This window comes from Podarcis tiliguerta, assembly GCF_965153285.1.
Source record: "Podarcis tiliguerta genome assembly, chromosome: 2".
In the NCBI taxonomy this organism is placed as follows: Eukaryota; Metazoa; Chordata; class Lepidosauria; order Squamata; family Lacertidae; genus Podarcis; species Podarcis tiliguerta.
The window spans coordinates 54,953,008-54,976,173 of NC_139535.1; the positions used below are offsets into that span (position 1 = coordinate 54,953,008).

The 23,166-nt window shown below is 44.2% G+C and overlaps 2 protein-coding genes across 8 annotated transcripts in view; both read right to left on the reverse strand.

Annotated features, from left to right (window-relative positions):
- KDM3B (lysine demethylase 3B) overlaps positions 1-4,027 on the reverse strand; it is a 38,040-nt gene extending 34,013 nt beyond the window's left edge. For 2 of the 6 annotated variants that reach the window (XM_083429322.1, XM_083429321.1), the window contains exon 1: positions 3,654-4,027. In XM_083429322.1, the coding sequence (XP_083285448.1) occupies positions 3,654-3,827 (174 nt within the window). In that variant the 5' untranslated portion in view covers positions 3,828-4,027. Of the gene's footprint in view, positions 1-3,296; positions 3,596-3,653 lie in introns of those variants that run through there. The other 4 variants (XM_083429318.1, XM_083429317.1, XM_083429320.1 and 1 more) reach the window with 3 other exon arrangements.
- A 3,185-nt stretch (positions 4,028-7,212) lies between these two features.
- LOC310672366 (C-terminal-binding protein 2-like) lies at positions 7,213-22,753 on the reverse strand. 2 transcript variants are annotated; one of them, XM_083429481.1, is made up of 9 exons: positions 22,205-22,753; positions 18,979-19,133; positions 18,287-18,431; positions 16,130-16,336; positions 14,035-14,249; positions 12,996-13,126; positions 12,744-12,871; positions 12,007-12,127; positions 7,213-11,492 (listed from the first exon to the last, which is right to left on the reverse strand). In XM_083429481.1, the coding sequence occupies exons 1-9, from the start codon at positions 22,251-22,253 to the stop codon at positions 11,324-11,326; spliced, it is 1,320 nt and encodes a 439-aa protein (XP_083285607.1). In that variant the 5' UTR covers positions 22,254-22,753; the 3' UTR covers positions 7,213-11,323. The 2 variants fall into 2 exon arrangements, with proteins under 2 accessions (XP_083285607.1, XP_083285608.1); XM_083429482.1 differs by lacking the exon at positions 22,205-22,753 and adding an exon at positions 21,228-21,473.
- Positions 22,754-23,166: the final 413 nt, after the last annotated feature.

Consider the following 23,166-nt stretch of genomic DNA (forward strand, 5'->3'; position numbering starts at 1 on the left):
TCCCCAGCAGATCTTCCAACTAACTACATTGCACACAGTTACCCTGGAAAGGGACATGTCCTCTTTTAGATTATAACATACCATGCTCAGAAATTAAACAAATTGTTTGCCAGCTGCATATTAAGTAAGCCTTTCACTATCACTAAATAATGACAAGGCATGCTAAGCATGTGAAGTCTCTTTGAAAGCATTTTTACTAAAGTAACTTGCCCAATGTAACAATACCTAGAAGACACCCCATTATAAATCATGGTATTCTGAAAACTTGAACGTATCTAAGTCTTAATTTCTCATCCTGGTTCCAGTTATCTCAGGCTATCACTCCCACCAACACAACTCTGAAAAGTGTTAAGAAAGAATTATAAAACAGACCACTTGAAAATTGCCAAGGGTCTTGGTGCAACACTTAAATTATGTTTCAATTTGTTATAGCAATTATGACATGCTAGATGCTATATGATTTTAATTGCATTTTAATTGCTGCTTTTATTTCTTTGATATTCAATTTCATTGCATTACAATTTTAATTCCATAGAATTAAAATTGTAATACATTAAAATGCAATATAAGAAAAGTAGCAATAATAAAATCAATATGAATATTTAATGCAAGGGTTCTGCCATCTTGTGTCTTCAACCAAAAATTCATAGATACACCACAGGCCACCTGATTGAAGCTTTATGGTCCATGAACCACAGTTTGGGAACGCCTCAGGCACAGGAACCCTCAGAGGTTCACTGAAACAAATCTGCAATACACAGTGCAAAACATCACTCATAGCATGTTTGCACATAAAAATCATACCGGGGCCTAGTTCCTGCCGACACAGAAATCTATATATAGTCCACCTAGCAGCCCTATATTGTCTACATTGACTTTCTTTCCCAGCAAGGGGAATTAACCTTTAGGCTCTTCTGCATGATAAGCATGTGCACAACCAACTATGGCCATTCCCTATTCAACACTCCAATATGGGCAGAAACTGCTACAGGGATCTACAGTCATACCTTGACTTGAATAAGCTTCGGGTTGAGCGCGTTCGAGTTCCACTCTGCAGCAACCCGGAAGTAACGGAGCACGTTACTTCCGGATTTCAACCGCTTGCACATGCGCAATGCTCAAAATGACGTCGCGCGCATGCGCTGTAGCAACAAAACGCGACCCGCGCAGACGCGCTATCATGTTCCGTTCGGGATGCGAACGGGGCTCCAGAACGGATCCCGTTCGCATCCCGAGGTACCACTGTACTGCTACTTCATTTCAGCATGTACAGATGCCCGTTTGTTCAGTGTAAAAATGTCGACAGAAATCTTGAAAGGGAGAGGTCACTCATATCTGTATTTGACCATGCCTTTCCTGGAAAATCTAGTCAGTTATACTGGGACTTTTAATGAGGATGTTACGCAGTGTTATAAACTCAAAATATATAAGCTAATCACCAAATGACACCACGTATGTCCTGAATCTTCCAACATTCAGCTTCACTGGATGTCCCTGAGTTCTAGTGTTATGAAAGGATAAAAACTTTGCCATGCCATGCATAATTTTATCAACTTCTTTCATGTCATCAATTAATTGCCTTAAATTAAAAGTACTCATAAGGCAGAGGCCCTATGAGCCTACGGCTCCCTTGACCAACTACCTTCTTTCTGCAGCACCCCTGTGGGGCTCAGGAGCCCAGTTATTGTAGAGCTTGGGAAAAGTACAGAAAAGGAGAAAATATATCAGGAGACTGGAATATATACCTAAGAGATAACAAGATTTGGGCTATTCAGTTTTTGAAAAAGTTGAGCAAGGGAGCAGATTACAGAAGTGAACAAAATTTGCATGACATAGAGCAGAGAGGGGAATGTTTCTCTCCCCTTCTTAAAATATTAGACCCAGGGAATCCAGCTAAGTGGAACTGTGGGAGAATAAGAACAGAAAAAAGAATCAGACTTCTTCAAACAGTTGAACTACAACATTTACTTCCGCAAGATGTTGATGGGTCACCAATTTGGGTTGAAAGGGGGATTAGACAAATTCATGGGAGAAAAAGGCTATCAGCAGCTATATAAACCTACAGAATAAGAGGCAGTATACCTCTGAATACCTGTTACTGGGAAGAGCCACAACATAAGGGTTTAGCTCTCATGCCTTGCTTGTGGGTGTCTCATAAGTAATGGCTACTTCAGACACAGGGTGCTAGTCAACGGTGGAATCTATACACATATAAAAACTGTTCTGAAAATGCTTTTTTTAAAAGCGTTTTTAAAAATACATTGAATTTTCCATAAGGCTCACCATTGCCATCTAGTGTCACATGCTATATTGTACTTAAAACACACTTAAAATGTTTTATTTGCAGCTGTATCGCTGAGTTCCTAAGTTAGTGTTTGATCTGTATTGCACCCTACTTAATAACAGAGCAACAGAATGACAAATCAATTTGATTCTATCATCCAGATGGGAAAGAGCCTTTTCCGGGTCTTCAGTGTACTTAGTTTCTGAATAATTAAGTCACCTTAAATTTTAAAAATTGGGGGTAATCTGAAAAATAACTCTGCTTTTAGGGCCTAAAGGGATTCACCAAACATCCTATCCTTATTTTACAGTGCCAGAATAGGCAACCAAGGTATGATGGCAGATGTAAAAAGGCAATGGTACTAGCATAGCACAAAGTGGTACAAAAAAGTAGTTGCTACATAGTTGTTTGGAACACAACTTCCTCAGGCACTTTAGCTGAAGTACTTTGAATCTTGGAAATCAAGAGCTAAGTGCTGTGGATATGGGGTTTTAAAAAATAATCACACTGGCAGCTATCCCTCACAGACAATAACAGCATAATCGTAATAGCAACAGCAATGAACTGGTACCCATTATCTGTGCTGGCTTTCGACCAGTGACACAAATATATATATATCCCGCAGAAGGTTGCATGCCATTAAGAAATGAACGCACAAGCTCCAACCTTCCCTATTTGGAACACTTGGCGGCCCTCGACCTAGTACTTTTGTGGAAGCATCTTCGAAGTTTAGATTATCCTTTCTACCTAATAAAAGTGCAAGGCATACGGAAAACACAACACTGCACTGAAGTAAACATAAGCAGCGATCCCAACAACTAAGGAAAGTACGGGATCCAAGCTGGAAAACACGAAACGTTTAAAGCTCCGAGACTTCAAACGCGCTGCAGCTAGAGAGAGACCAGGATACCCACCGTTAAGGGATCTAATCCTAACTACCATGAACAAACATTCCTTAGCAGGAACGCGCAGCACACTTCCTTCTCCCACCCGCCACTTCAGTACATCCCACCCCCGAGGTAAACGGGCTCGGGTGCAGCACCGCGCAGTGTCTCACGACGGGGGGAAACACCAAGGACGGCCATAGATGCGGCAACCGAAACCCGAGATCCAAGCGTAACAAGAGATCCTTCAGTGGCAGCGGCAGCTGCCACCAGATAAGGAAGAGGCGGAGCAGGGAGGCTGAGCTACCTCGGCCGAAGAAGGAAAGCGGATAAACCCCTCCCCCTCCCCTCCGGAGTCCAAGCAGAAGCTCAGCAACACACCCCACCCCCACCCAGGCACAGAGAGAGATATACATAAACACACGTACGCAGGACACGCATTTGCGCACGGACCCCAGCTCCCCGCCCGCGAGGAAGGCGCTCACCGCTAAGTCCTGAGGCACGGCCCCGCTCATGGCCCGCACGGTCCCGCTCCTCCAGGCTCGAGAGGGCAGTGCAGGCCCAGGCTCCGGCCCCGCCGCCGCCTCGCCCTCGCCCGGCCCCGCGACCAGCAGCAGCAGAAGTCGCTTCCCCACCGGGGAGGCCGCCGTGTCCGCCATCCCCGCCGGGCAGAAGCAGCCTCCGTCGCGCCTCCGAGCCCAACAGCCGCCGCCGGAGACACCAAGTGAGCGACGGCCCTGCGCTGGGCCCCCCGAACACCAGCCCGCCCTGATCCCGGCGTGCCCCGCGCCAGAACCTCCGTTCCAATCCCGGCGTGCCCCGCGCAGGCCAGCCAGCCGGCCCCGCCCCTGATTCGAGTTCCCAGCGTGCCCTGCGAGCGCCCTTATTTATTTACTCCTGCGCTCCCGGCATGCACCGCAGTCATTGCGCTCTTGTCCTAAGTCCTGTTGTTCGGTTTTGCCTGTAGGGGGCGCTGCAGGGGACTCATTTCATAGGCCCCGATACACGCAGCACAGAACCTTAAAGCCTCCCCCCCCCCGCCCCACAAGGCACATCACACCTGATGGGGAAAGTGGAATGGCCACCTGCCGTGCCTTGGTTGACCTGAGGTACAAGAAGGGCTGCCCTCTTCTTTTCGGGTGTTATGAGTGTACTGACGAGGTCTCAGCCCGCACTCCCAGTGCGGGAGGGAGCTTTCACCAGCTAAAGTTGTAAATCATTTTGAGTATGATTTACTCAACATGCATGTGTGTTTAGGGGATTCTTACTTCATTCTTTTGTGATGGTAAGTACTGTAATGCCTGAATCCTGGTCACAGGCTCACCCTATTCATACGCAAATACACCCTTAAGACAGGTAAGCAAAAGACAATGGAGAGGCTTTCCCATTTCCTTCCTCCTTGCAGAGAAACATTTGAGGTCAATTTAGAAGTCAAAATGGTTTCAGGATTGCTCTCCTGTATTATTTCAGACACTTATGTATGTGTTTGCCTTGTAAATTTATGAACATTTAATTTATATATTTGAGACCTTAAATTCTTATAACACTGCCAAGGTGTGAAATGTTTTAGTTGCCTGCCTTGGATTTTGCTCATCTGATGAGTGTAACTGAACTAATAAAGTAACTGGCAACCAACCTAGGCCAGGTTTTTGTCACCCACTCTGCAAAATGCTCCATTTAAGGACAGTCTGCTCTCCCCAGTAGTCATTTACAATTTACAAATAGGGTGTTCCCCAGGCTTCAGTCTAAGTATAAAGTCTTTGCATTTCTTCTTTGGCGATGACTCATAGCCGAGTAAGATTGTCTTCCATAAAAACGGTCTTAACAGTGAGTCTGTAAGTGACTGTGGAAGCCAATTCTGTATCCAAACGTCCTTCCACAGTGTGATCACGGTGAGGGTTTGCCAAACGTGCCTTCCTTTTAGCTCGTTTCTCCTTTTCGCCCTGAGTTTGTGCTTTTTCAAAGTCCACAACACCTTTGGTAAAGGCTGTTTTCCAATGGGAGCGCTTTCAGGCCAGTGTTTCCCAGTTATCAATGCTTCTACTACATTTTTAAAATATTTGAGAACATCTTTAAACCTCTTCTGTTTTCCACTGATATTTCGCTTTCCATTCTTAAGTTGGGAATAGAATAGTTGCTTTGGAAGACGATAATCAGGCATCCAAACATGACCAGTCTAACAAAGTTGATGTTTAAGAATCATTGCTTCGACACTGGTGATCTTTCCTTCTTCCAGTATACTGACATTAGTTCGCCTGTCTTCCCAAGTGATGGGTAAAAATTTTCTGAGACACCGTTGATGGAATCTTTCGAGGAGTTGGAGATGGCATTTATAAAGTTGTCCATGTTTCACAAGCATAAAGTTGGTAGCATAATGGCTTGTAAACAAGCATTTTGGTTTCCCTGCCAATGTCATAGTCCCAAACACTCAGTGCTTCAACCGGGAGGAAACTGCACTCGCAGAGCTCAGGCGATGCTGGATTTCAGCATCGATGTTGGCCCTTGTGGAAAGATAACTGTCCAGGTAGGAAAAGTGGTCAACATTTTCCAACACTGCACCATTAAGCTGGATTTGTGGCACTGCATAGGGTTTTTTGTTTGCTTGTGGTGCAGTACTTTGGTTTTTCAGATATTGAGCAATAGGCCAAGCTTTCCATAAGCTGTGAAGCTATTTAAGATGGTTTGGAGGTCATCCTCTGAGTGTTCACAAACTACGTTGTCATCAGCATACTGAAGCTCTGTGATGGAAGTTATGGTAACCTTACTCTTTCCTTTCATCCTACTCAGTTTAAAGAGTTTTCATCTGTTCGTTATATGATTTCTACTCCGGTGGGGAGTTTCCCTTAGACAATGTGTTGGATCATGGCGATGAAGATAATAGAGTTGGGGCGCTAACTCATCCGTTTAACGCCTGATCCCACTGTGAATGGTTCATTTTGAGAGCCACTGTTATCCACAATTGTTGCAGTCATATTATCATGGAGGGTGTTCACAAATTTATCTGGGCAGCCGATTTTCAGAAGGACAGTCCACAGGACAGTGCAATTTACAGTGTCGAAGGCCTTAGTCAGGTCAATAAATGCCACATACACTGGTTGGTTTTGCTCTCTGCATTTTCCTTGCCAAGCAGTGAAAATCATATCCACTGTCCCCCTAGAACGTCAAAAACTATTTTGGGATTCAGGAAGAATATCCTCGTTTGCCAAGATCCTTGCAAGAATTTTTCCAGCCACAGCTAATAAAGAGATGTCTCAGTAGTTTCCACAATCCGTTCTATCATCTTTTTTAAAAATAGATTTTTTTGCATCTCTGAAGTCTGCTGGGATCTCTTCTTTCTTCCATATTTTTTTGATGAGCTCTTGAAGTTGTTGTGTAAGTTCACTTCCACCCACTTTGAAGACTTCAGCAGGTATCCCATCAGGTCTGCTGGCTTTGTTATTTTTCATTTGGTTAATAGCTGTACACAACTCGCCCAGATTTGGACATACTGCAAGCTCATCTCCAATTTGTTTTTGTGGGATTTGTGAGAGGACCTCAGCAGCTACGGGGAAGTTGCCTTCCATTGCCACATCAACTTTTTATTACCATTTTAGACTTACCAGATTTCTCTTATCTAAAATCTTAAAATTTTAAGAGACCACATAAGGAGTGCCCAGGATCCGGATCTGCCTATGGAAGGAGGCAGGTCAAAGGTAACTTTCCCAATCCCCTTCTCTTCCCAGCTATTTCAAGGGTCAAGAGACATTTCTGAATAGGCTAGACTGTGATGTACAGGGATATAGTGTAAAACTGGGCAGATGCATCTCCTGTGAGCAGAAACTATACTTACAGAAGTTACTTCACTAACTTTCTGTTATTTCTCCCTTTCCCCATAATGCCCCACTTAGTCACTTTCCACCCCACCCCACTTCTGCAGGTTAATCTCTAGAGCCAACCCATCAAGTTTACCAGTTGCACAGATTTGCAAAAGTTGTAATGCAGACACTAAACGGTTAGTCAAATACATTGTAAAGGGAGCAACACAGTGAAATGAGAAAACCCACATGACCATAAAGGAAATATTTATTAAAATATAATCAAAGAAACTGTCAAACTTCTAACAAAAGCCAGGAGAGAGTTGAAGGGAGAAACATCTGTACAGGAAACATCATTGGAAATGCTTTTACATGCTTTATTGTTTAAGTTTCACAGTTTAGTTATTGGCTACAAAAATATATTTCTGAAACTCTGAGTCCTCTATAAAAAAAGCTGGTCAGCAACAGCAAACCTGACAAGCAGAATATACCTTAGGACAGAGTGAGCTCCTCCTGCAGATAAGCTTGGCATGACCCAGGGCACTCCTGCCTCAACGTTAGGAACAAATGTTCTTTGGGATTAAGCTCCACATTAATTCTGAAGGAAGTCTCTTCTTCCTCCAGCATGCATAAAACTTGGAGCAAGGAGTTTCACATCTATACATGTGAGAAGGGGTCACTGAACCAATGTTTCGTGTCAGGAGAGAGACTCCACTTTAGCATTACCCTTTCTTGTGGCAACTGCTAGTCTGAACCAAAAATATACCATGATGTGCAACTGGAGCACTTTCACCAGCACCTGGCCCATCCTGCTTTCTGGGGAAAAACCCCTTGATTAGCTAAGGAGTCTCAAACCTGATCTGGATCCTCAAGCGATGCCACTCTGGCAGTTTCAAAGTTGTTTTAATTCCCAAATGTAGGTCTAGGTAATACTGGCTATCTTTGAGGGCTTAAGGCTTATACAATGTTCACCAGCATTCAGGGACTGACACAACCTTATCATTTATGTATTTCTAGTATGCCAATCAGCACGGTTTCTACAAAACAAAAGGCTCAGTGCTAGCCAGCTGGGATCTTCCCAATTTCTCTCCTTATGGAGGTTTTTACCTGATAAGTCTTTAGAGGTATTCATGTGTAAAAAATAATTTTGCTTACTAACATATGGTTGCCACTTTTAATTAAGTGTATCTTACACTACTCCCTGAAACAGGCAAGATGAACAGGCTCTGGGCAATCCCACAACTGGGGACCTTGATCAGAAAATCTTACAAACAGAATTTAGGAATTGCCAGCAGCAAGCTGAGCAAAAGACGTTGCTGATTTTCTCTGCTTGTAATACAATGTGACATTGGGGCAATAGGCATCCTATTCTTCACTGCAGGAATGCTCAACCCATGGGTTGACAGAACTTATTAGTTGGGTTGCAACAGGACAGTGAAATACATCAGTATCTCCTATCCAAGTATGAAATCTAATCAAACCTGGTATCCTGAGAATGTCCGCTTTCATTTTTCAAAGCACATTCCTGCTCTTATGGTCGTAGCCAACAGCTTGACAATGCATAACTAATGTTGAGTAAAGTACAAGAAACTAAAAGGCAGAGTGGCAGGGCACCAGAGCCCTGCAATTCCCTGCTCTTCCTCAATGGCTATTTCCTACCGTCTTTCTCACTAATCCCAATTTCTCTACAATTCCCTGCCGTTTCTGTAAAAATACCCTAAACATGATGGTCTATTGGAAGCAGAATATGCACATTTATATTATTATGAATCAGAATTTTGAGTGCTGTGTAATGGGGAGGTTGGTGGAGAATACACACAACCCTGAACTGCCCTCTGGAGTAGCACCTAATGTTATGGCTATCTGAGGCACATCAGCAATGTGTGAATGTTTTGTAGATTGGGATTTTCTCCTCAACAGATTGTGAAATGTAATACATGCAGCCCACTTCACAGCTGGCTAGTTTGCCCACTACAGAGAGCAGAGTTTTTCAAGGGCTGGTGCAGACACAATTCTGGCCCTTGGCTCAGGCCAACAGATCAACAGCAAACAATAAGATCACATCTCCGTCTCCTCTCACAGATACATTCCTTTAGCTCTCTTTGCCCTTGTTTAGAGTTAGGTCTGAGCAATGTTAATCTTGATTAACACAGATGTGAACCTAGATTTTGGAACTGAAGGTGGGGAATGGTGCGGGCACAGGAAATTTACACAGGAGAAAGGAAAGGGTGAGGAAGTGTCTTGTCACACAGGCTACTCCCGTTTTCTTTAACCCAAGTTAAAGGCCAGCATTGTGTTACATTTGCAACAACCCAAATGGCAATGCATTCCAGTTTTCAGGTTGGTTAGAGCAATTAGTATGCAGATCAAATAAAAAGCTGAAACTGTTATTTTTGCCCCAAGTTAAATTGCTTCAGAGGTGAAGGCTTCACTCAAAGGTTCCCCACATTTACTGCCACACACTTAGCACTAACATCTGTTAGCATGCCCCCCCGTGCACAGACTGCTAAAAACCCTGAGCGACCCAAGAGGTATGTGAATTTTAAACATGAAGTCATAATCATCCAAGAGATTATAAAGCTATTGTGCCTCCCCCACTACCAGAGCCTACATTACACCAAACACTTCCAACTCACATTCTAACAAAGCACACACTACAAGGGCACCATATACCATCTCACAATACAAAAGTAAGATTTTTCTTGCTCAGCGCTTCCCTCACTTGAAAGGGATTCTCTGTACACCTGTCAGTTAGCACTTGGCATTGAAGACATCCTGCCAATATTTGCAGACAGTCTTGGAAAATTGGGATGCTTGGGGACATGCTAGCCCATTATCAATGTTCAGTTGTAAGCAAGATCTAGGATGAGGTTTCTACTCCACCCAGTTCCCAGGTTGCCTGGCTGGCATTTTGTTTGGAAGAAAACAAGGCAAAGTTGAATTCTGATTACAACAAAAAAATCCTATTCTTCACCCCCAATTGTTTTCTGAGCTTAATACTTAGGCGGTCTGATTATAAGCCATAACATTTTCCTAGTCAAAGAGTTCTGTAAAGTCCAAGCAACATGACAAGGCTATCCTCCAACAATAATAAATACTTTGCTTCATTATGAACTGTATGCTGTGTGGACAGTGCCAGGGAATAAGAATTTATTCACCTCATAAGAGACAATGTACAGCACTAGTTCTGCCTTTAAATCTGGTTTAAATGCCTTGGTTAAAACATACCCTGGTTGTTGTTTTTAAAGGCAACTGCCATAGTTTGTCACAGACCAACTATTTCTCCCCAAGAAGAATCTGTGTGGCCATCTGTAGGTTTTGAGAATGAATTCTGTTGGTTGGTTTTTTTGCAAGACAAGGACTCAATTCAGAGAAAGGGGTTGAAGTAAAGAACTTGAAAATTCAGCACACACACACCTGGGACATTTCATACTAAACAAAAATAAGGGGGAAGAATCCTGGCTTGGCCTTTGATGCATGTTAAGAGACAGGTCAACGAGACTTAGGTCCCAAGTTAAGTTCTAGGATTTCAGCATAATCATCTTATTGTAGCAAAGTTGCACTAACAAGTGTGCAAAGAGCAGGCATTTATGTAACCTGACACCTTGAGTTCTGAAACGCCTTCTGCCTCCCTATATGGAGCTGACTCCTCATTCCCTGAGCTGGGCCCAAATCTCAGTTGAATCTTCCTCCCTGTAACTTCGCAAGCATCTTGGCGGTCAATGCAAATTCTCTGCACGTCTTGAAACACAAAGAAGATTCCAGGCAGAATTTCCAATTCACTCTGGCTCGTATAATTACTTACCCCCAGCATCCTAGGAGAAAATCACCCACCAAGCACATCAGTTAACAGCATACAGGCAGGCCAAAGCAGTAAATGCCCACAACTGAGCCAGGGCTCCCCTTCCTACCAAGCAAACCTACATGCGCACCTTCCCTCCCCATTACAGTGTACTTTGCCCCTTGTACCTGAAACTCTGCTGACCTTCAACCTAAGAAACCACCTTAAATTCACACCAGTCTTGTTCTGGAATCCTCTGTATTCTACTCAGGTACTGTTTCCCCATATATCACACAGTGGAGGCAGGGGCAAGGAAACCTGCATGTTAAAACTAAACATTACCAAGAGGGTGAAAAGTCACTGCTTCATTGCCCCAGATAAGGAAAAAGATTCACCAAAAGATTTAAACTAAATCTGATATAAAATATCTGTTTAAAGGCAAGAGCTAGAATTTGCCAACAATGAAATGCATTCTCCTGTCCGGTGCGAACAGGAAACAGTCCACAGGGATCACAATATGTCCTAAAAAAAATGGAGGCATTCCCTGCTTTCTCATGGGGGAATAAAGAGAACAGAGATGCTACTGGTCAGTGGAGATTTCTCTGTCTGGCTCCAATTTGCTTGACTCTCCCGGAGAAGGGGTATGGGGTGCAGAGTGAGACACAGAGGGAATGCCGTGAGGTACAATCCCCTCTACTGGTGGCTCTGGGAGCCCTGTGGCTGCTACTCCCACTACTCCTGGAGGAAATCTGCCACAAAAAAGAAAGCACAGGGTGATTACAATCCAGGGTGAGTGTTTCCTTGAAGGTTTCACTGACATTATACAAAAGGCATTCAGAAATTAAGCAATTAAGTGAAGGTTAGTAGGAAATGGCATTACAGTAAATTCTATTACAGCTTTAACTTGGTGTTTATCAGGACACAATCCTCTGGCCGCTATCCTCCGAAGCAGGTTTGTCTTAATTGCTGCAGGGGTAGAGCTACATATTAAAATCATTACAAGGGTGCCTAGCCAGTAACCCATCTGAACAAAGGTCCTGAAGCCCTCTGGCTAACCTGGGTTGGTGCTCTTTGTTCAAGAGCTACAATCTACAAAGCAATGCAGCTTTATTTCAAAGGAGTTTGCTGCCAGAAAGAAGGTGGACAGGGAGGCTGGGTCAGTCTCACAAAGCTAGATAAATTTTCTAAATACAATCCTTTTGAGACCTGATGCATACACGACCTGTGCAAAAAGCTATTGGTAAGAATGCATGCACATCTCACCTGTAAGCTGCAGCTCCGTTAAGCTCTGGATGCACAGCCGCAGGGTCAATACTGGACCACTGAGCTGCTAAAAGCAAGTACTCCTTATTAACACAGTTCCTCAAATGATCAGGTATGACACCTAAAACAAAGTCAAAATATACAGAGGTATATTAGATGCTAATGCCAAAGTTATTTACACCCAAATGTCACAGAGGAAAAATACCCTAACTGCTTCTCTATTTTGTATATAGGATGCAAGATAGATCCACAAATATAATATGAAAAATAAGAATGGTGTAGTGCAAGAAAAAATTGCTTGTTCTTCCACAGTGTTCATGAGAAACGATTCCCTCAACTGCAGTTTCTAGATGCACCAATGTCATTAGACATGACTGCTGTCAAGAAAATCCTCCAAGGCATCACTCCATGTTGAAACAGCACCAAACATCTCCCAAACACCAGGGTAGGAAAACAGTCTAATTCAGGCATCCCTAACCTTCAGCCCTCTAGATGTTTTGGACTACAATTCCCATCATCCCTGACCACTGGTCCTGTTAGCTAGGGATCATGGGAGTTGTAGGCCAAAACATCTGGAGGGCCGCAGGTTGGGGATGCCAGGCCTAAGTGGTCTAAAAAGATAAAGAACTAATCCAGTGACTTAATTTTCACCTCCACCAATTAGGCAAGGAGCTCCATCACAACAGTTGTATAGACCTATCCCAGTGAAACAATCTCTGAAGCAAAAGCAGAGCTACCTGTGATGGCTCTTCGGATCTCCTTAGCTGCATCCTCTCTAGATTCAATGGAGGCCTGTTCACTATACCAGGCTGTGTGAGGAGTACAGATCACGTTGGGAGCATCTTTGAGGGGTCCATTCGCAAAGCTGTGATGTAGAGAAAGGGGCAAGTGTTTTTTATTATGATCTCTGGCAGCCCTAACACTTGGAGAAGGAGAGGTGAAAAGCGGTATAGGCTGGCAGCGGTACAGGGCAATAGTGGAGTTGTTACCTGAAGGGTTCTGACTCATGCACATCCAATGCTGCCCCTCTGATTCTCCCTTCCTTTAGGGCTTGAGCCAGGGCTCTCTCTTCAACCAGTCCTCCACGAGCTGTATTCACCAGAAAGCAGCCTTGGCGCATCTGCAAAAAAAAATATATAGGCTACTGTTGAGTTTGAATAGCCTACTATTGAGTCCAAATTACATTATTGTTAGTAAAATTTAAATGGTGCACAGTTTAAAAGGAGTATGGGACAATCAGGACAGAATAGATTTGAAGTATTTCCCTCACATACATTCTGAAATGCACAATTTTCCTACTCAAAAACACCCTTATGGCTCAGCACAACATCACACAAAAAGTAACATAAATCTTCAGAAGGTGCCCAGGGATCAGGGAAAAGAGAAAAGAGAAAAGAAGGGGAATCTAACAGCAGAAACTTGGAGGTGGGGGGATTGACAATGAAAATAGTGCCTGAGAGGTTCATCATCTGTCCATTCTTTGCACTCTCTCCTCCCTCCCCCAACCAGTCCTTCGTCACCAACCAGAACAACTGCTTTCAGGTTCTGTTGGGATCCCTCTCAAGGTTTTTTAAATAGTAGTTGAAGAGAACAGCCAACATTTGGATCATGGGGCGACAACAATTGGGGAGAACTATTACTGCAAACCCATATAACAGAAGTACAAAAATTAGACCTGAAATGAAACAAGCATTGAGTCACTATAGTATAAATCCACACTCGCTCTAAAAAGAACATTGAGTGGGCAAACCGGGAAGAACATGACATTAAAAGAATCTAGAGTTGTTTGAAACAGTTCAGTGCTGTCACTGTTCTTTGCTTACTCAGCACTGCCAGTTACAGAGTTTATTATATATAGACTGAAGCCAAACATTTGTTACAGGCAGTTTCTAATCACAGAATCAATCTATTCACAACAAAAGAAGCCATGCTCAGCAGAAATGTAAGCACCAGATCCACACATTTCTAGCTTTCATGAAACCACCCTACAGCAGCAACTTATACTCCCAGCACAATGCAATGTTGCACCTGTTTAATGGCAAAGTCATTGATGAGGTGGTGATTATGTTCGTTGAGGCTGCAGTGCAATGTGATGCAGTCACTGTGCATGAGCAGATCCTGCAGGGTGCTCATCCGCTGTAACCCCAGGGAACGCTCCACTCCATGAGGCAGATATGGATCGTAGAAAATCACATTGAAGCCAAAGGGTTTTGCTCGCAGAGCAACTGCTTGCCCAACTCGACCTTGAAAAAAATGAACACATATTCACCTGAATAACAGCACAACACATTCTTCCCAAGGAGCTAAGTCATTGGGAGGAGACTTGGAATGACCTAAGAAACACTATACTCTTTTTTTAGGGCTAGGGAGAAGGGGAGGGAAGACTGGTGGTGGGCGCTGAGGTCTTCTGTGTATTCTCTCCAAGGAAACAGACCCCACATATATGCAACAGCTGTGATCAATGGACTAGTTGAGGTTCTTTGCAAGCGCTGCTGAGAGATTCCGAATAAGACTTGCAGAAAGCAACTGAAGCTTCAATTTTACCTGATTGTTCACAATACTAGAGTCTTCCCTAACTTGGAGCCCTCCATGTTTCGGACTGCAATTCCCACCAGCCCCAGCCAGCATGGATTATAGTCTCGAATGTTCGGAGTTATAGGCCTAAACACTTGGACAGCCCCAAATTGGGGAGGGCTGCTCTACCAGATGAACTACTGGCCTAACTTAATATAAGGCAGATACCAATACCACCCCAAATCTATCAGTGGGAACCTCCCATTTGCACTAGGAGCAACAAAGTTGAACTACACAACCAACAAGGCAGAAAGGGTGAATGAGCAGGAGTGTCATTCAACATGTGACACCCATTTCTGCAAACTTTCAATTTAACGATTAGGTAAGTCTCTCCACATCTAGTAAATTTTCCATACAGGTAACAACTCCCCATTTACACAGGGGTTATGTTCCAGACTTCCATGCATGTCAGTGAAACACGTATAAATGGGGAGCACCCTGGAGAGTCCTAGGGCCTTGTGAGGAGACCCACCCCAAGGCCAGAAGAGGACATATGTAAAGAAGCAGTCAAGGATGTTTTGGGCTTAGCCATTCCCTCCTCACCTCACCTCCTGTCTTTTGCCTCTCCGATCCTGGTTTGCAGTAGAAGCACAAACCATAGCAATGGTTTGCCTCAAGCTATGAAAAGAGGGAGAGAGCTGCCACACTGCAAGGCTCCTTCACTACAGGAGAGGGACTGTGAGCAACATCATGGGAGGGATGACTCTAGGACCAAGGTGAAACTGTAAAGCTCCCTTGTTATTTTTGCTATTGGGTGCTTGATGTTGTTTATGTAATCTGGATATATTAATAGTACTGAAAAGTTTATTAGCTGTTGCTATTATTTATTAAATTTGTATACTGCCCTTCATCCAGATCACAGGGTGGTTGACAACATTATTGATTAATTATATTTTATTTTATTTTTTATACCCCGCCCATCTGGGCGGCTTACAGCATATCTAAAAACATAATAAAAATATCAAAGCTATAAAAACCTCCCAATACAGGGCCGCCTTCAGATGTTTTAGTTACGTAATTCTTTATCTCCTTGACATCTGAAGGGAGGGTGTTCCACAGGGAGGGCACCACTACCAAGAATAATACAAAATAAGAACACAAAATACATAATAATGCCATGCCTCCCACAAAAACATTTAAAGGCCATAAGGCCTAGTTATAGAGAAACATTTTCACCTGGCGCCTGAAGATATGTAATGAAGTCACCAGGCAAGCTTCCCTGGGGAAAGAATTCCACAACAGAGGAGCCACTGCAAAAAAGGTCCATTCTTGGGTTGCCACCCTCTCATAGAGGAGGCACACAAACATGATGATGATGATGATCAGATTATTATATTTGCTACTGTATTGTTTTGCTATGTTATTATGAAATAGTTTTTGCACTCTTTGCTTCTGAAATGCATTCCTGTTTTCCTTGTTGCAAGCCACTTGGAGCATTATTTTTTGTGGAAAGGCAGTATACAAATGAATAAATGAATGTCTGATCATATAACTCTGAACGGTTTGGTCTAAACTATGTCTGTATCTTTAGGAGCAGCCAATTTCTTACCAAGGCCAATGATGCCCAATGTCTCCCCACGGATACGCACAGCACCTCCAGCCACCTCTCTGATCTGCTCCATACTTGAGGCTCTGTTTCCTTCTCGCATGGCCTGGTGGAGCCAAGTAACCCGACGATAAAGGTTTAGAATGTGGCAAAGGGTAGAATCAGCTGTCTCTTCCACAGAAGACGAAGGGACGTTGCACACTGCAATGCCTGAGGAAATAGGAAGAAGAGGCTAGTACAATTCCCAAACAATCTCAATACAGATGAAGAAAAGAAGGGATTCCCCAACACTCCAGAGCTACAAACAAGGCAATATATTTGATACTGACACGAGCACATTGTCCAACATTTTAACATACAGCAAAATCCTGTTCCCACTATCAACACCATGATAATTTTGGGGACAGGAAAACTCTCTGTCACAATCAGGCAGTTGGATGAAGGAGAGAAGAAGCTGCATTGCACCAAATCAGGTAAGTAGGCTATCTAATTTAGTCCTGTTTTTATCTGATATTAGCTGTCCAACTTCTGAGGCAGAGGTTCTCCCCAGCCCTGCTACCTAAAAGATATTAAACGGTATATATCAGTGACTAAACCTGAGAGAACCTCCTATTCACAACACATGTCACTTACTATTTAGCTATGATCTATCCACAAGGGACTCGATTATATACCACATTTTTCCGTGTATAAGACTAGGTTTTTTTCCTAAAAAATAATCTCAAAAATTTGGGGCGTCTTATACACAGATACCCCCCATTTTCTTAAACCGGGGTCCCCCAAAATAGGGGCCATCTTATACATGGGGGAGTCTTATAGATGGAAAAATACGGTAATTTTTTCCTTGAAAATACTTGTCCTTGTGGAAATCATAGCTCAGGAGATGCTATAGTCTAAAAGCGCAACAATACTCAGTTTGGCATTAAATTTCAACACTTCAAGAAGAACACTTGCTGCTTTTAAGCTAGACGTATACCTAGAGTTTAATTTGCAAACTATGCTATGCTTTTGTATTGTGTTTGCTTAATTAGTACCGTATTTTTTGCCGCATAGGACGCACTTTTTCCCCTCCAAAAATGAAGGGGAAATGTGTGTGCGTCCTATGGGGCGAATGCAGGCATTCGCTGAAGCCTGGAGAGCGAGAGGGGTCGGTGTGCACCGACCCCTCTCGCTCTCCGGGCTTCGCACGGCTCTCCGCAAGGCGCGGGAGCCTGGCGCCGGGCTCCCACGGCTTGCGGAGAGTTGCCTGTTCTGGGGGCTGGGGTCAGGGGAAGCTCGGGCTTCCCCCGCCCCAGCCCCGCACCTGGGGGGGAAATAATCCCCCCCCTTTATTTCCCCCCAAAAAACTAGGTGCGCCTTATGGGACGGTGCGTCCTATAGGGCGAAAAATACGGTAATTAGGTGTCATGGACTTTGAAGACGCTTGAACTCAGGACGAAAGGGATAAACGTGCTAAGAGGAAGGCACATTTGGCAAACTCTCACCGTAATCAACTCCCATCCAGAAACCTATGTCCTCACTGTGAAAGGATGTGTGGATCCAGAATTGGCCTCCACAGTCACTTATGGACTCACTGTTAAGACCGTGTTTATGGAAGACAATCTTACTTGGCCACGAGTGATTGCCAAAGAAAGAAGAAGTCTACTTATTAAACTGAACATCTTGAACCAAAGCATCCTTGTGTGAAAAAAAGGCCCACTGAAATAAGTAAATTATCTCCACATAAATCGGCTTAGGACCAGAAAATTAGAAAATTACAGCCTTAGCCAACATAGCAACCAGAACATTAGCAGCCTGCAAAAACTGTTGCTCAAAGCAAACACAAGTACTATGTTGTTAGTGCATGTCCTCCTAGGTCTGCCACTACATGCAACAAGTAGCTATTTAACAGCTTACATTTTATAAAATTCCTAAAATAGTTCTAATCCATAATAGGCCTAACTTATAGGGGAGAGCAAATGTATTAAAATAAAACAGTGGCACGCTTTGCAAATTTCTCTCTCTCTGCAATACTGAGCACTTCATTGCTTCTTAGGAGTTTATGATTTTGGCTAGCCCCCAATTTAGACCCAGTAAACTGAACACAAAGAGGCAGTGCACATGTTTTCACTCTATGTATTCATTTATTTTTTAGAAAATATTGCACTGGGATCACCATACCTAATTCTGCAGCTGACTTGATATCCACATTGTCATAGCCACTGCCAATTCGCACAATGACCCGGAGAGCTTTGAACTTCTCCAGGTCCTGGCGCGACAAGGTAATGGTGTGGTACATCAGAGCCCCAACAGCTTCATTTAGCACCTATGGGAAGACAGAACAACAGAATAATGCTTGCTCCACAGCATTAGAACTAGTCAGATCAGGATTCTGCAAACCCACTTACTTGATTGCCAGCAGCAATGCCCCTCCCTGCCCCATGGTGAGCAGCCCTGCCCCACCCCACACACCCAGCATAAGGATCCTTTTCCCCTAAGTTCTGTGAAGCAGTGGTTTTTGCAGAAGGCACAAGCAGCATCTCAGTGCTTTTACAGAAGAAGAGAAACCACTCACTTTCCCTCAATTTGTCTTGAGTTCTCACAGTGAATTCAAGGGAGGAGTTGTTTCTCTCCCTCCCCCATGGCGTTCTGCAGTAGACAGAAACAGCAAGCCATAGAGTGTGGCTTCTGCACAAGCTCAGTGTGAAGTCTAAGAAAATGCATCACCCTCCCACAAATTCTCTGCTAAATTCTTTGCAAATTCATTGGGCTTCTGCAGAATTTGGGGGGAGGCAGTTGGAAGCAACTACAAATAGTAGCTAGTTATCAAAGCAATAACAAAATGAAAGATATTCTTGTTTAAGTGTGTTTACCTTTTCATGGATTTCCTGAGTTGACTGTGCATCACAGAAAGCCACTGTGGCAACATCCTTCAGGATGGGCATCTCTACAGTGCAATCTCTGCCATCCAGGAGGGCAACCAGCGGACGGGCTTGCATTGGGCCATTACCAATAGGAGGCCTTATACCTACAGGGAAAAAGCATCTTAATGAGCTGCAAATGTGAGCATGATTCTTATTCAGTCCTAAGCAAACATCACCAAGAATTCGTAGTGAAAACAAATGTAAGGGTTGGGAGGAATCAGAAAAGAGTCATAGCTCAGTGCTAAAGCACATGCTTTGCATGCAGAAGGTCACAGACTCAATCCCAAATATTTCCAGAACTGAAAAACACACCTGTCTAAAACCCTAGAGAGCTGCTGCCAACCACTGTAGACATTATAAAGCTAGTATGCCAGTGGTCTGATCTGGCACAGGCAGCTTTCTGTGTTGCTTTTCTTACATGCAAAGGCTCCCATGAATCACTTGTGTCATACCAGCATGCAAACATTGCCTGAATTCATGATGCATGCAACAGTGCCCGGAGATACTTGCAAACTATGTAACCAGTTCTGAAGTTTGGCTATTCACAGACCTTTTATAAAGTCAATTATCATATAACAGATACTGATAACTCGTTCACAAAAGTATGCAATTTGGGAGTTATCTGTAGAAAAAATAAAATTAGAAGAGCTATATTTTTCACAAGTTACTTTGAAGGAAATAGGTCTAAAAGCAATCTGAGAGGAGTGTGGAGAAAAGGCAAACAGCTTTTCTTGAACAGAAGCAGTGTCTCTAGGTAACCTATACAAAGTGATGACAACCCACAAAAATGACGCTTTGCATTTTGTGCTCATTTCAGGAAGCATGCAGTTGTTTGAAACATGCAAACCTAAAACCATGGTTTCAAAGTTTAGTCTGAAACAAACCATAGTTAACCACAGTTTGTCTGTTAGGATGGCACAAGCTGTGGCTAAGCTTCCAGTCCAGAGATAGAAAAGTGTATCTGCTTGTTCTGGTGAGCAGAGGAAGCCTCAGGCTCATCTTGCTATTCACAGGGATAATGATAATCAAGCCTTACAAAGGAGTAAATTCAATAGAGAGACATTGCCAAGCACCATGCACAGAATCATGCTGCAGTACAAAGCAAGGACAGTTTATCTAACCGAGATCAAACTTCAACCATGCATGCAACTAGTTGAAGGGAAGGGAACTGACAACATGTTGTGATGGTGAATCCAAAAACCTTTTGAAAAACTGGACCCACCCTCCCTAGTTAAGACATTGTGTGTATATGTGTGTGTCCAGGGTATGGAGACAGCACAGTTGATGCCTGAGTCTAAGTCACTAAAAATCTAAGATAATGAAGGAGTGAGTGAAGAGCTAAGCACTCTGCTTTGATAAATCACAATATAATCAGGAAAGGAGGAACAAAGGAGGCATTTTCACTTGCATCAGCATCTTCCCATGTCTCTTTAGGATGCTACACAGATACAGGATTATTTGTGCAATAGTGTTAGGCCACGGGGCATTATACGCAGAGTGTCACCTAAGAATGCTCCAGCTCACACATTAAAGCATCCTGATAAGAAACCATTGTCAGGCAATTAAAGGAATTAGTCACAAGATGAGGCAACCACTGCATAAGAATTAAGAAAGCATAATGTCAAATAACAGCTGAGCCAGCAACACAACCCGTTTCTTCGCAATTCTCTTTACTTTCAAGTAACCACACATCTGCTGCCGAACAGATGAAGTTCCTTACTCTCTTTTCTAACTTTACTTTAGAACAGTCTTGCAGATGGCCTCTTGACTCAGGGAAAGAACAATACCTTCCAGCCTCACTACTTAGATCAGACTGGGTTACTTTGGCAAGCAGACAAGCTGAAAATTTATATGGAAGTCTGGAGAAGTGGGCGGTGGCTCCAGAGACCACATTAACAGTACTCCAATTAAGAAAATAGGGGCAATGACACAGAGTCTTTAAAGGGTTCTGTGAATAATGGAGTGATTCCAGACTTAGTCTAACTTAAGTCCCATTGAATAAATGAGACTTCAACTAACCTAATCCAGCTCCAATACAATGTTCTGTACTTTTCAGTTAGACTAGCCCCCCAATTTCCCACACAATGCAAGAAGACTCAGGAAGCACCTGTCAGAAGCATCAACGGTTTACTTGGGAGAGGTTTACTTGGACTCTCCCATCAGGCACAACCCAGCTGCCAGAGCTTCTAATGACCTACCACCACAGCACAGCTTTTGCCAGATTCTGCCAAGATAAAAGCTGTCAATCTCTTCTGCTCCACTTTGAAACATTAGACAGCTGTTTCCACACCCTGCTTTTATGGAATTACTTTGTCTGAAAATTCAAGATACACTATGTCACCTTTTAGTTCCATTTCTCCCACAAATTTGAATCCACTTTACTCCTAGTCTAGCACACCATGGGAGTAGAACTGCTATTAGTAGTAGTGGTAGTAGTATCCCATCTTTTTCCCAGACAGGAACTCAAAGTGGCTTATGTAAATTAACACAGATAAACTATAAAATGCTAAAAACATATAAAGGGCAATTGTTAAAAAGCAATTAAGCTCTAATAGGATTAAAACATTATAAGAAACAAATCTATTAAAATGCAGATAATAAAAACAGTAGTACTTTATTAAGAGCCCTTTCGGTTTCTGGTCCCGAACTTGTTAAGAGTTCATGACCAGAAAAGGAAAGCCCCCGTTCTCTTGGCCTTGGCTCTTTCTCCAATCTACAATACAGGGATAATACTGTTGGGCTACCTGATCAGAACACCGTTAAGATTTATTGAGACGGGAGCATGTGTAGCCCCCTGAATGTGTAGCAAGACCGGAAACGGGATGTGGCTGCCTTGCTCAGGGCTCCCTAAAGTGCAGGGAGGCATTTGCACTTGGGCTAATCCTGCTCGTGTACACCTTCAGTATCTGGACGGATCTGGCAAGGCTACCAGGATCTAAGCTTTGAATGGCGAAAGGGCCACCACGTCCAAGACCCCATTAATAGAAAGGGGCGTGGGGAGCGCGAATAAACCCTCCGCCTGAAGCCGCCTGTCACTGCGGCGGAAGGGCTACGAGATCCTCCGCCGCTTGGCAGAAAGGAAGGCGCTGGCTCGCTCGCCCCGGGGCCAGGCCCCTTCCCCTTCCCCGCCGCCGCCGCCCAGCGAACGCCTCCCGCCCTCCGCCCAGGGCGTTACCTTCGCAAATGCGGTCGAGCCTCTGGCGCTTCACTTTGTGCCTGTCCATGGGACACACCGAGGCAGGCCCGCGCGACTCTGAGCCCGGGAGAGGCGGGCGCTAGGGAGGCGCAAGCTCGGGGACCGGAGGCGGCGGCGGCGGCCTCGCCCCCGCCCAAAGACTCGCAGAGGCGGCGGCGAGCAGCCCGCCTACAGCCGGAGGAGAAAAGGGCGGGGAGGAAAGGCCAGGCCAGCTCAGCGGATGCGCTCCGGGCGCCGTCCTCCTGCCTCTCGCCTGCCGCGGCCCTCCCCCCACCGCACGTCGCTCGCCACCGGCCTCCAAAAGGGAAGCGGAAGGCCTCGGCTGGGTCCGCGGAGGGCAAGATCCCCGTCGAAGCCGGAGCGCAACGGGCTGCGCAGCCATAGAGTAGCGCGCCCAGAGCGGCCCCCGGAAACCAATAAAGCACTTCCGGTCCTCTGGGCTCTCCCGCAGCGCCGGCCACAGTCCTGTCGAGCCAGGCGCAAGGCTGGAGCAGCAGAGATTCAGGGGCGGCGTGGCAGAAAAATTTAAAAGTAAAAGCGAGGCGTGGTTAAAGGTTCTGGTCGCGGCAGTACGTACTTTGAAGCAGTGATACAAGGATGTGTTTCCCTCACCCTCTTTAGGAGCCTTGTGCAAAGCGGAAATTCCTGAGGTGCAGCAATGAGAAAAGCTCCCGTTGGGTTTGTTTTAGCTATAAAGAACCACCACAGCTATAGCAGTTTATTATTAGGTGTGTTCACTTCCCGCCTTTCTTCAAGCTATATGTAGCATGAAAACATTAGCCAGGTCACCAGTGCTCATAAAGGGTACCATACAGGAATTCAAACAAAAACAATCCTAGCGCAATAAAGCTATGGCAGTGGGCATTTTGTTGAAATTCTGCTTATGTAGCCTTATGTAGGCATAGGTTTTCCATCCTGAAGCTCAGCTCCATATATTCTAA

Coding starts and splice junctions, on each gene's coding strand:
- LOC310672366 (XM_083429482.1), bottom strand. CDS start 21,300: ATGTTTCAAAGTGGAGCAGAAGAGATTGACAGCTTTTATCTTGGCAGA. Junction 18,432..18,978: donor CTCAGGAAATCCATGAAAAG/GTAAACACACTT, acceptor GTCTTCCCATAG/GTGCTAAATGAAGCTGTTGG. Junction 12,128..12,743: donor GATCCGAAGAGCCATCACAG/GTAGCTCTGCTT, acceptor ACTTTGTTTTAG/GTGTCATACCTGATCATTTG.